At 41.4% G+C, this 13,381-nt stretch overlaps 1 protein-coding gene across 1 annotated transcript in view; it reads left to right on the plus strand.

Annotated features, from left to right (window-relative positions):
* The first annotated feature begins 489 nt into the window (after positions 1-489).
* pkp3b (plakophilin 3b) overlaps positions 490-13,381 on the plus strand; it is a 29,267-nt gene continuing 16,375 nt past the window's right edge. The window contains exons 1-3 of the mRNA XM_079997189.1: positions 490-868; positions 7,451-7,533; positions 12,308-12,927. Coding sequence (XP_079853315.1) covers positions 640-868; positions 7,451-7,533; positions 12,308-12,927 — 932 coding nt within the window. The 5' untranslated portion in view covers positions 490-639. The remainder of the gene's footprint in view (positions 869-7,450; positions 7,534-12,307; positions 12,928-13,381) is intronic.

A 13,381-nucleotide genomic window follows, 5' to 3' on the forward strand; every position in this document is an offset into this window, starting at 1 on the left:
GCGGAGATGGTAGCTCAGGCGGTAGAGCTGGTGGTCTAGTGATCTAAAGGTTGCTGGTTGGATCCCAGGCTCCTCCTGCTAGCATGCTGTAGTGTCCTTGAGCAAGACACTTAACCCCTAGTTGCTCCTGATGGCTGCGTCCGTTGGTGTTTGAATAATTGTAAGTCGCTTTGGATAAAAGCGTCTGCTAAATGTTGCAATAGTTACTAGTAGGCCAATCTAATTAATAGGTACTAGTACCTAATACATTTTCACTAGTAAAACTAAAATAGTTACCAGTAACATTGGCCAAAAAAAGCAACCCATTCCTCCACATATGACCAGGCAGCCCTACAGATCAGACGAGCAGCACCATCAGCTTTCTCCCCTCCCAGCATGTGGATGGAGGTGGCTGTTGGATCTCGAGGTCACGCCTCCATGACAACACAGGAGCCACAACACGAGCTGCCTCGCGCTCGGACCTCCATTACGTCCTCGGGTGCGCGCAACGCCACACGGGCCGTGACGTCGGAGCAGGACGTGCTTCTGTAGCTGTCAGACTGTGTTGGTTTGGTTTTTGTTCTGTGAGGGAAAGTATAGTGAAACGTGTTTTCTACGTGATTTATTATTGTTTGTTTTAAATCTTTTTTCCTAATCACTATGACCGTGGTCGGGTCCGCAACGGATGGTTGTTTTTTATCGGCTTTGCAACCCAATTCTTCGCGTACCGCGTATGCGGTACCGTCGGACGCACAGATCGGCGCGGACGGCCCGTTCACGGACGCGGCGGCCAAGGCGCGCAGGGTTCGGGAGCAGGTCCGGGTCCGTCTCGCAGAGAGAAAGTCGCCGTCCCTCACTAGACTGAACGTCTCGGTCTGCAGATCAACAGGTGAGAAGTTGAGAAGTAGCTGTCAGTGGGGACTGACCCCCAACCCCTAACTAATGCCAACTAAATAAATACATATACGAACAATGTAAATGGATTGGCAGATAAGAAGAGATTATGATTTTCGTTTTTTTAATTGTTTTACAATATTTGCTTGGGGAACTATACAACTAGGCTACATGGTAGTGGTAGCCCCTAAGTCCTGCCTGTCAGTCTAATATTTCAAGCCAGTGTTTATCAAAGCCATTTTCTTAATATTTTGTTTCATTTATGTTCCTTTTTTAAAATCTTGTTTCCAGCCCTGGGCACATTTGTACTGCGCCAATACTGACCTACCGTTCAATGGAAGGGCCTATTTGTGCCACTCTGATGGGCTGCTACCGGGGAAAGCCTTGGCACAGTTTATTGTACCCCAGAGCTGCTTGGCTGCACTCAAGTACTTGCCCTCCCCTCCAATATCCCCACCAGTTGCCACTGTGTGAAACTGCTTTTTGCTGTTTTTTTGGGGGGGCTTTTTAAGAAACAGCCATTCAATGTGCTTGCATTCTGCACATGCTCCTTTATATGCAGTTTCCATTCCATTGTTGGTAGCGGGGTCCACTTTTTCTGGCAAAAATGCAAAGATCCTTTGTGCACAAGTGGTGAAAGGCAGCCACAGTGAATTTGATAAACCGGCATAGCTACTGTTTATATGACACGTTTTATTATCGTTATCATTTGCAACCAATCTATCAGATTGGTATGATGTACCGATACCACTCAACGTTATCGAGATCCTGTATTTACGGACTGGGGCTGTAACCAGTTTGAAAAATATCAACGTGAATTAATATATTATCAATTAAGTGTTTTTGTATCTTCCTCAGTAGAGGAATGCCTGAAAGGTGGGCCCCGTAGTGCGGCACTAATTGGAAAACAAAGAAGTCAGGGAATTTGTATCATTGCCTTTCAGGGGATGCTGGTATCAACTTGTCCACTTTCCAAGCATAATGCTATTCTGGTGGTCAAGAAGAGAAACGGAGAATTAATCCCGCCTAAATGATTGGAATAATAAATTCAATGAGTTAATTTAGTATTTTCTATTAGGTACAAACGTGTTATCAGTTTTGTGAAGTTGCTGTGTGTTCGAAAAATTGTAGAACAGATGTTGGGTGATGGTTTTTCCTGCTGTCGGAGCAGGGGACGGGAAGCCATGACTGGGAGCACCGATTGTATGGCTTTTCCTGTTGTTTTTCCTGTTCCTCATGTAATCTACACATCAAGGTGCTCCATCATGTGTCTGATTATAGCACTGAATTCCCCATGATGTTAAAAAGGTTGCGTTGAAATCCTTCTTATGAACCCCATCATGAAGAGATTTTTAAAGGATAGCTTTGCCATATATTATATTAATAACATTGTCAGACAATGTTATTTCTATGTTATTTCAGTCATATTGAAGAGGTATAAGGTAAAAGACAAGAAATAGGAGGTTGTGCCGCTTCATCCTTGGGGTTTCCTCCCAAGAGTCAATGCAACCTACTGTAGCCAACGTAACATGTTAGGTGTACAGAGGCAATTGTAAAAAGTATTTTTTAATCAAATGGTGATATTACTGTTATCCAAAAATGTTGAAAATGCACTGCAAAATGCAAAATGCAGGACACGTGTGACTTGAGTTTCCCGTTTTTATGTTTTCATATTCTGGGTTCAGCAAGATTGCACTGTGAAAAATTATAAACGGTAGGGAAAACAACGTTTTAATGAGGCACTGGTTGAAAAATACCGTACCAAAGGGTCTGGTAAATAACCCTTCATTAGAGCTATCCTTGGTTAAGAGAGCAAAAACAGGAGAACCCACCCCCCTCCTTCCTACAACCCCTGCATTCCATCATTTGAGGGTCCTACTGAGACAGCTAGCCCTGAGATGACACGTTATCAGTAAGACTGGAATTTTCTCCCTTTTTTAGCGGAATAAAAACTTGCCTGGAAATAAACTTACTGCATATATCATGCTGACACTGCGCTAACAGAGAGCACACTCGGAGGTCTTGGCTCAGTTGAAGTTTTATATTGCGCCATTTTGTGGTGCAGTCATTTATTTGTATTTTTGGGAAGGGATCTTTCCACAAAGTGCACTTTACATGTTCATGCTTTTCTTTAAAAAATATGAACATGAACATTTTTGCAAGTTACTATGCTTAACTTAGAACTTAATATTAGGTGTAACTTTCCAGATGGACCTACCATTTCAGTGGGTGTCGCTGGTTTGTCTTTCACACGCCCTTATGCGATTGGCTATCTGAGGATGAACAGGAGAGGCCCTCCCATAAATGGTAAGTCAAAGGGAATTGGCCGCCATCCAGAAAAAGGCAGAAACTGATCGGCCTTTGTCAGCATTAACACTGCGATACAAATCAATCATTGATATGTGGAGCATTCCTGTCCAATCACGTCAAGGTTATCGCAGCAGCTCTGTCCATGGTTTATTTTAAACCGCGCTGTGCTCCCGTTGGCCTATCTGTTTGTTTTTGGCCAAGCAAGTCCTGAGGTTTGCGCCACAGTGCTGCCGTGCCAAGGATTCCCACCAACATAATTTTTTTGTTCGGTGTATTGCCTTGTATTTAAAATTGAAAGCAAATTGTACTCTCATTTTGAAGAATTAACATTATCTGAACATTACAGATAATGAGGACATTTGTTGTGGGGAGGCAAATGTTCAGAATAGGCTCAACTGTGCCTCATTTACTCGGAATGACTTCCAGCAGATTCCTAAGCACCAAGCTGCCGAACTTTGCCCCAGTTCATGGGACCCAGATGCCCCTCCCGAGTGCTAGAAATAACAGATTTTATCTGAAAATGTAGAAATTTCTGATGTGAAATCTTGGCGATATGAGTGAAATGTGATTAGACTATTTAATTTGCCGATATAATGAAGTAGCAATACAATTTTTTTTTGTTACGTCCATTACTTGGCGTTTATCTGATGTTTTCATAGTTCTCAAAATCAGTAGGAATACGGGAACCTCTATTTCGATTTACCTCCTACCTCCTCAGTATTTTGACTGTTTTGAGTCCCGTGGTACTGGCGGCTATAGTGGAGATTAAAAAAAAGAGCAAAGCTTTTGGGTTTCAGGGCAAAAAAGGAATGTGTGGAGAGACAAAATGGGGGAGCTGAGTGCAGCTCAAGTGAATCTTACGACCAGGGGATTCTCTCAGCTTGTAAATCACCCGCTTGCTCCCTGTTTTGTAATCAAAAGCCCTTAGAGAGGGAGCAAAACCCCCCCAAAAAAAACCCCCCAATATCTGTGCTAAATTATTGTCATATAATTTAGGAGTAATTTAGGAGTCGATTTGATTGAAAAAATACTCATCAGCTTCAGATGGCGGTCACTAATCCTGAAAAAAAGTGTTTGTTGTTCCACACCTTGGTTAACCCATCTATTTGGTGGACGTGATATGTACACTCCCTGTTGGGTGGACAAAGTCCAGGACACATTGAGGGTGGAGGACACCCTCTTAAAAATAGCCCTTAGTAACAAAGTAGGGTTTCTGTCTGGTTCTGGAAGAAAACAGATACATGGATTCTAAGTCCCAAAGGATCTTCATTTATTTGCCATCCAAATGATCTTTTTCTATCCTCACGCCTTTTTTATCGTTTTACCATTTTGATGACTCGTCAAGTCTATTGAGCAAATCAACTGTCTTTATTGAAAAGTCCTCCCACTTTCATTTGAGCTTCACGGTCACTTTTCATTATTTGGCGATAGCTACCAGCTATGGTGAGAATCTGCTGTCGGTAGAGAAGAATTTAGTACCATAGTACTACATACCCACTCAAAACAGTATCAACCGGTTCAGACCGGCTTCAGTGAAGATAATACGGATGTTCCATAAAATGTTCCATAAAATTGCAAACCTCGCCATTGCTGTGGTTACAGACACAGGCACAGAGCAACACGTTAATTAACCCCCCTCCCCAGGAAAAGAGAAGAGTTTAGGTTATGATTTAGGAATTCTAGTTCAGGAATAGTTTTCATTCATGTTTCGGACAAGCCAAATTTTGGTATCCCGAACGACAGCAGGGTTCAGATGAAATATTATACCAAGTCAATATATCTCGCCATATATTGTCTATTGCCATATATACTTCTCCACAGCTCTTGCATGATCTGCGCTACATTACGATTCTGTTGTGTGTGTGTGTGTGTGTGTGTGTGTAAGTAGACCCTCCCCTGATCCCTTGACCTGGCAATTGTTCCGCTGAGTGTCAACGCTCAGGCATGCAGCCCAACTTCCCTTCCCCTCTCCCTTCCCTTCTTTCCCTACCTACACCCACGCCCTCCCTCCCTTTTCTCAGGCCACCACATTGCATGATGTGTACTGTCACCTCCAAAAACCAGCAGAAACTTAAGCTCAACACTGAGTTGAGCTAAAGTTCATGATACTGGTTTTCTTTTTGTCTACTAAGTTATGGAGAGTATCGTAAAATTATCGAGCTTACTGCTCTGGAAGTTAAGGGAGTATAATCGTATCCAACCCTTCAGTTAGTTCAATTCATAAGTCATGTCCGACCACCACGCACTTCCTGTACTCTTTCTACTTACAGTTCCTGAATTCTGGAGAAAAAAGATTCAAGGTCCCTTGGCAAAATGATGGCAAAAAGATAAATAATTCTTCTTTTCCTTCTATGGAAATTAACAATTAATGTATGCCGATAATCACTAGCTATCAGCTGAAAATGTTTTGGTGTCTGCTCTGATGCTGGTAATAAGATTTAAATAAGACTACCTGATAGCAGTAATCATAACCAATTTTCTTCATATTATATTGTGAAAATGTCATGACATTGACAAGGCAATGACATTTATTTTGACAGTACAAGCGTGTCGATTATGCACATTTGAGTATTTTTCAAGCTTATATAGCTTGTGCGTAATCACCGGGTGTCATGACATTTCACTGCATATATGTACAACCGCATGTGTATGTATGTGACAAATAATCTCTTGAACTTGAACTTTATACAGTATACTTTTATATATTTGGCTTTTTCTTTTTCAACACTTAGTCACTGAGTGAGAGTGAACGTGATTCTGAATCACGTTGCTCGCAACTGACTGAGAGCTCAAATGAACTGACCGTTGAACGTATCATTTCAGGAAATGATTCAGCTCAGTTTGTTTGCCCAAAAGATTAGCACAAAGCTGGTCGAGGATCGGTGCATATGTGGTGGCCCACTTCCGTAACGGTGTGACCACTTCCGTAATGTGGCTTTTGCGTTTTTTGTATTTGCAAAACATTTTGTATGCAGTTTGTTAGACACGTCTGATTTTGCAGCACATTTTCTAAATGCTTCGCATGTGTTAAATTTGTGAAGATGTTCTCTTTTTTGCATGTGTTTTCTTAAGTCGCAGTTATGTTGGAGCTTTTGGATTTGTGTTTTGTCTATTTGCATGTATTTTTTTCAAGTTGCAGTGCATTGAGCTCTCGGGGCCACCGTATAAAAGCATTGCATTTTGACACCCAGCCTTAATTGTAATGCAATACTGTGTACAGCTGGACAAATGCGAAGCCATGTGTGATTCCAATATGGACAGCTTTTTACAACCCCCCCTCCCCACATAAACACAAATGATAATTTCAGTTTTCTTTCCTAGAAAAGGGTTATCGTTAGAGTGTGTATGTGAGTATCCGGGGGAGTTTATTCCAAAGAGCAGACTTAGTACACTCAATGTATCTGCGGCAGGATCTAATTTATTAACTTTGGGCTGGATACAGCGTAATCGATGAGCATTCCATCCTGTACAACAATTACCGGAAAAGTCGGATTGAACCCAGAACTTGCTGCAAGGCCTGAGCCATCCAAACCTCTAAAATGCAAGCACGTTGGTGGTTGACAACTGTGACAGGTCTATTGTCGTTTGCGGGGTAAGGAGATGGACCAGGAGGGAGGTAGAACAACAAACAGACTTTGCTGGACGTTTATTTAAACAGAAACAAAGACATTTGTCTTTTCAGACAAACATAAACGTCACAAACATCACCCAGCGCTGGAAAGGGGGCCAAGCCTCGCTGTCAGAGAGACCCAGATGAAACACAGCAGCTTTTAAAGCTCTGCTCATCTCCGATAGCTGCGTCCCCTGCCGGTTGAACCAGTGCTGGCTCCCCCCAGATGGCGCCAAAACCAAAACAACTTTCGCCCTCTGTCCAGACTTTCGTCCTCAGGTTATGATGAATTGCCTGGATGTTTGTCTTGTACCAAGTCAAGACCAGTGGCTTTCAAACATTTAGATTTGGACACACAATTGCAGCCATTTGACTTGATTGGTCGCTGGAGTTGGACGCGTAATGTCGACTTGTAATCTTTCAAATTCTGAATTATTTTGCTTTTTTTGCTTAACATTGCACACAGCTGGAAGTGCTGGACCAGACTAGGTTGCACAAACATGAAGCATTCATACTCCAAACCATGTTTTTATTGGTTAATGTTTAATGATATTTTCTCGGAGTTCACACTTAATCACTATAACTTGGGAGTGTGAAAAACAAACCAGGAAACGCTTGTCACTGTTTGTCATTTTTATTTCCCTCTGCCCTATCCAGAGTACGGCGATACAGCAGTGAAGACCAACAGTCATGGCTTCAGTTCCAGATCAATGATACACATGCCAAGCCGTGTCATGGCTGTGAGTACTACTTCTAATATCAGTGCATTCCAGTGGTGTCATTTGATTGGATGAGAGGCATTTCATGAGCAATAATATATAGAAGTGGTCTTCAACCGGGGGTCCACGACCCTGAGGGGGGCCTGTGGAGGTTCCGCAGAGGGTCCACCAATGTTTTTAAATCGCAAAATTATTTTTGTGAAAATTATTCAAATGAGAAATAGGATTGAGTAAACAACCATTAACACTAGAACAGTGTGTTTTTTCATTTCAGTAATTAAATTCAGTTATTCATAGCTTTTGACGTTACGCCTCGTTCAAAGACAAGCAATTTTTCAAAAACCTTGGAAACCTTGGTCTCTGATAGACAGACTACTGTACTTATAGTAGTCAAACTTGGACTGCATTTTATAACAAAGTAATTATGTAAATATATAAAATTATTAATTTTATCATAAATTTAAATCTAAAATAAACACACAGGAACTGTAAGCAACATAAGAGTATTTCAATTGCTTGATAAGGCATTATAAATATGTTATTATAGTCCAGGCTTAAAATACAACACAAAATGTAATAAAAAAAATTAGGGGGATCCCTGCTCTGTTTCTCTATCCATCATTGGGCTGAAAAGGGTTGAAGAACTCTGATACAGTATATAGTATAACAACAATAGGCCTTCTACTATACATGTATGTGTCAATATGTTTTACTAGTTTGCTAACCTGAAGGGACGATTAGCTGAGGGACGATTTATATGCAGTTCCCGTAGCCTGGGAACCAGACGAATCTGCGAGCTCATGTTTCATTTGCTCTACAGAGTATGTCTGATCAACCTCCCATTCAAACTGATTTCCAACCGACCTTGCCAAGGTTGAACCAATCACAACTGTTATCTTATATGGGGCGGGTTTGATATGATGACAATGCAGAGGAGCGCCATTGAGGCACCATACCAAGATGGCCGCTGTTGATGTGGACCGGTCTGTTGAATCAGTTATCTCAGAAGTATTGAATGAACTGGAGGGTATATTTTCTCTAAAAAGCTCTTGTTAATAAGAAAGATGTGTTTGCCATACTTCCCATAGGATTTGGTAGGAGTTTAATTTACCAACTCGTTGCTCTGATTGGTTGTAGATCTATCCAATTGCGTCCAACTGTTGACAGCTGTGTAGCTGTCTTATAAGAAGCTAGCTAAACCTTCACATACTTTAGCTTTTGATCCACTTGACTGCGGTATCGAGAGCATATGACCCTTTTAGTCAGCTTGTTCTGATCCATATCAGTGCCTAACAAACCCTGCAGCTTGTATGAGCCCATGTCCACTTCCGCCCTGATACACCCATGCAGAATTTCACAAGGGCTCCACGGGGCCGAGTTTAGACATTGACATATCTTCAGATAAGCCTCAAAACCAAATTCCACCGTGTGGACATCTCAGTCACAAACTATCATTATAGTTAATGTAAGTCAGGATTTTACATTGAAGTCAACGCTGAAATAAATGCACCACTATGAGTGATCAAAGACAAGATTAGTTTTAAAGTGTTTTTGCAACATTGCAAGGAGTTGCGCACTGAATTATAGAAGTCATACGGTTTAGTAATATAGAAAAGCAATGCAGCATTGCAATTTTCAAGTTTAGAAAATATATAGCGATCCAAATGCAGGTGGTCTTGCGATCTTATATTTTTGGAGAAGTGCATGTCAGCTATGCCTTTATCCTGCTGAAAGATGCCACCGCCCCAAGGGAATACCGTTGCCACGAAGGGGTTTACTTAGACTGCAACAATGTTTCGGTAGGCGGTACATGTCAAAGTAACATCCACATGAATGCCAGGACCCAAGGTTTACCAGCAGAACATTTCCCAGAACATCACACTGCCTCCACCGACTTGCCTTCTTTCCATAGTGCATCCTAGTGCCATCTCTTCCCCAGGTAAATGAGACTCACACACCCGGCCCTCACATGATGTAAAAGAGAACGTGATTCATCAGAGCAAGCCAGCTTCTTCTATTGTTTCATGGTCCAGTTCTGACATTCACATACCCATTGTTGGCGCTTTCAGCGCTGGACATGGGCACTCTGACTGGTCCGCAGCTACGCAGCCCCATATGCAGAAAACTGCGATGCACTGTGTGTTCTGACAGTTTATATCATAGCCAGCATGATCTTTTTCATCAATTTGTGCTACAGTAGCTCTTCTGTGGGATTGGATCAGACGGGCTAGCCTTTGCTCCCTACACGCTTCAATGAGCCTTGGGCGCCCATTACCCTGTCACCGGTTCACCAGTTGTCCTTCCTTGGACAACTTTTTGTAAGTACTAACCACTGCATACTGGGAACACCCCACCCCACTGTTTTTGAGATTGCTCTGAGCCAGTTGTCTAGCCATCACAATTTGGCACTTTTGAAGTTGCTCAGATCCTTAAGCTTGTCCATTTTCAAACACATCAACTTCAAGAACTGCTTTTAAAAGCCAGTCGAGGACGAATGGAGTGTCAGTGGGTTTAAACCTTTTCTGCTCAATGTATATTTTAAGTTTCACTCGTGTCTTGAATGCGAAAAATGATGTACAAAGTACCAGGCTATATTTTAAGGACCAGGATAATAATAATAAATATAGATGCAAGCAGCAATACACTGGGTATTCTTTTTAGGCAAGTATTAGTTTTCTTGGTGATTCTTTGCAATGCATCACAATTTACTGAACGTATAAAACATAAAAGATCATGGAGTTAGTTTTTTTTAATTTATAACTGACCTTCAGACTGACCCGGACATGTAAATATAATGTAGTTACGTCCATGTAATTTCATGAATATAACGTTTATGGCATATGGCAACGTATGAAACAGTTCCAGTTCAACAAGACTTCAAACATTGATATTAATTCATGATTTTGACACATGTATAAGAAAGGTCAGTTATAAACAAACATTCTCAGTTTTGTTTTTTGTTTTTTTCCAAAGTTACACTCATAGCTGCACATTGTTTATTTCTGGAGTCTGAAATTAGCCTCGTAACACCAATACGTATGAGGAGTCAACACTTACATTGAAAGGTTTTTCATTAGCCTTTTTTTTTTTTTTTCCTTTTTATTATTATTTTATTTAATCAGATTTTTCTTCAGTACTTTTTTTTTAATATATTGTGACTGATCTCGACTGGGTTTTTGGACAATGGCTTCTTAATTGTCTTAGATTTTTCGGCCTCTGTAAAAATTACAAATTAAAAATAACTTTTGTAATTAGTTTTCATAACAATAAATATAAAAATATATAAATACATGTTATTTGTTATTACTACTAAATTGCACTTTTTATGTTCGTAATGTACAATTGTAAAATCCAGTTTAATAGATTATTTGTCTGTATTGTAATGCAGGTAAGATTTATGTAACTAACATTAACTTACAATTTGAATTATTATGGAATAATTACTCAAGATCACAAACACTTTCTGGCTTTTCATTGGTTTATTACGTTATATTATATGATGTTTATTACCAAAAAAATATTTTATTTCAAACTATACGTTGTCATTGTTATTGCTTACCTTGCTTTGCTGCATTGAAATACATCCGGAGTTTCTGTGACGGAAGATGTTGTGTGTCGTATACATTTACATTGATTTATGATTAGTATAATTTCTGTATTTCTTTAGTTAAGTTGAGTTCAGTATTTTAATTTGATTACATTGTCAGTAAGTTCTGTTTTCATGGAATACAACAAACGTTGGGATATTTCTGTGGGTAATTACCATTGCACGGCTTCTATTTTTCTGATGCCACCATTGATTTTGAACTCACTGAGTCCCATATTAGAGTGTTTGAGGGACGCTCAGACGACATTTCAAAGATTTTCTATTTTTATTTTTTTTCATTAATCCGGCAAAGTAATGTGGACCACGGATTTAAAATACCAATCGCACAGATCTACTGACTTCTACCAGGTAAGAAGCTATATAACTACACACGTAAATTGATAGTTTGGACTACAAAGTGACCCATTCCATGCCACCCAATGGACACCATCCATCTGGACATTCTCAACTGGAATCTACATTTATAGTAAATAATATGATGGCGTCATAAAGCGTCATACTGTAAATCTCATCTCGTTCTTTTTCGGACGAGACGTGTGACACGGCAGTTAACCAAGACCAACTGAAATATTTCGGGTCAAAGTTGTTTGGTTTTTCAGTAATATCTGCTCTGTATGTGGATCGATTTGGAGGAAATTTAAACCACGAGATCCTTGTTACAAAGCGGTTAAAATGATGTGTTTCTAGCTTATGCCAAAGTATGTCTTCCAGATAGTTTTAGCCGGGTTGGACATATTTCGATGTCAGATGTACTGGCACGTCGGTCTTAAAATCGCTTGAAATTTGGTTGTTTTTTTGCAAATATCTGCTAGGCATGTGGCTCAATTTGGATGAAACTCCAACCACGAGGTCTTTGCAACAGTGCGGTTCAAACAAAACATAACTGTGTTATGTTGAAGTTGGTTTTCCCGATAGTTTAAGGCTTCAATTTCAGAGAATTTTTCCTCTTGCAATAACAATAAGGGGCTGCCGTATAATTACAATAGTGTTCCAGCCCTGTTGGCTGGATCCCTAATAAGTGAACGGAAATATGATTTATGACTCACTCTACAATACACTTTTTCCAAATAAGGAGCGATGTCTTCAAAGAAGAGTATTCCTTCAAGTTCAACATGTCAACCAATGCCTCCCTCCCTGCTGACTGAGCCAGATTTTATGACTTTCTGACCTACAAATCCTGCCCTCCAGGTTCCCACTGTGCCTCATCTATCCTCCGGCGTCTCCCCTCGCTCTGCTGCGGAGGCTAGCGTGAGCAACTTCAGCAGGATCAGCCAGCTGGGAACTGGCACGGTCCAGGGAGGCCTCCAGGCTATCCAGACGAGTGGACGTAGCAGGCGCTCCAAGTCGCTGTGCCAGGAGGACTTCGAGGAGCTCCCGCTGTCCACTCTGGTTCCCCAGGAGAGTGCAGCTTACATTCTGCCGTCAACTGCCCCGGGCACCCTCCGGCGGAGCCTCAGTGGGACCCTAGCTCGGGATTGCGGCGGGGCAGGCTGGCAGGAGGATTTTGCCTATCAGCAAGCGTACAGAGGCCCCTCCCACCGCACCATCAGCCGCATCGCCAACCGTCAACAGAACCAGCAGCATTTCACCAACGCCTGGGCGCAGGAGAGCATGGTTGGGACGGGTAGCAGGGTGGGGACAGCTGGTGTAGGCTGGGGCGGGCACTGGCAACAGCAGCAGCAGTTTGCGTCCCGACCTTACCAGACTACGCTGTACCGTGCCCCCTCTGTGCACAGCGTCAGGAGTGTGGGGAAGGGAGTTGATGTGCTGGACAGAGGATCCATCCACATCAAGGACAAACTCGGGGTGTGAGTAAGACCGCTGATCTGCCACCTTTGGCTAAATTGCCTGAGCTTTAGCTGATGTGATACTATTTAGGTTTGAGGTTGGAGTTGTCTAGTGTCCACCACCCACTTTACTGAACTGAAACTTTCGAAGCGCTCAACGAAAAGTGCTCAAATCAAAGCAAATACCCTATTAGTGTCTTGTTTCTTTAGTGTTCTTTAAAATGTATTTCACCATTAATCCTGTTGCACAAGGTTTGTAATGTATAAATGCAGGGTAATGAAATATGTTGGTGCTAGTCTAGAGGTTTGTCACAACTGTAATTGATATTACATCAAGAATAGGAAATGTCCGTGCCTTCCAGCTCGTTTCACGTCCATTATGATTGTACGCAATAACAAATTGAACGCTGTTACATTGACGGAAACATTCTTAAGTGCGCTTTAATGTTAACATTTCCACATATGGCAAGTATAG

This window comes from Zeus faber (assembly GCF_960531495.2).
Source record: "Zeus faber genome assembly, chromosome: 3".
Taxonomy (NCBI): Eukaryota; Metazoa; Chordata; class Actinopteri; order Zeiformes; family Zeidae; genus Zeus; species Zeus faber.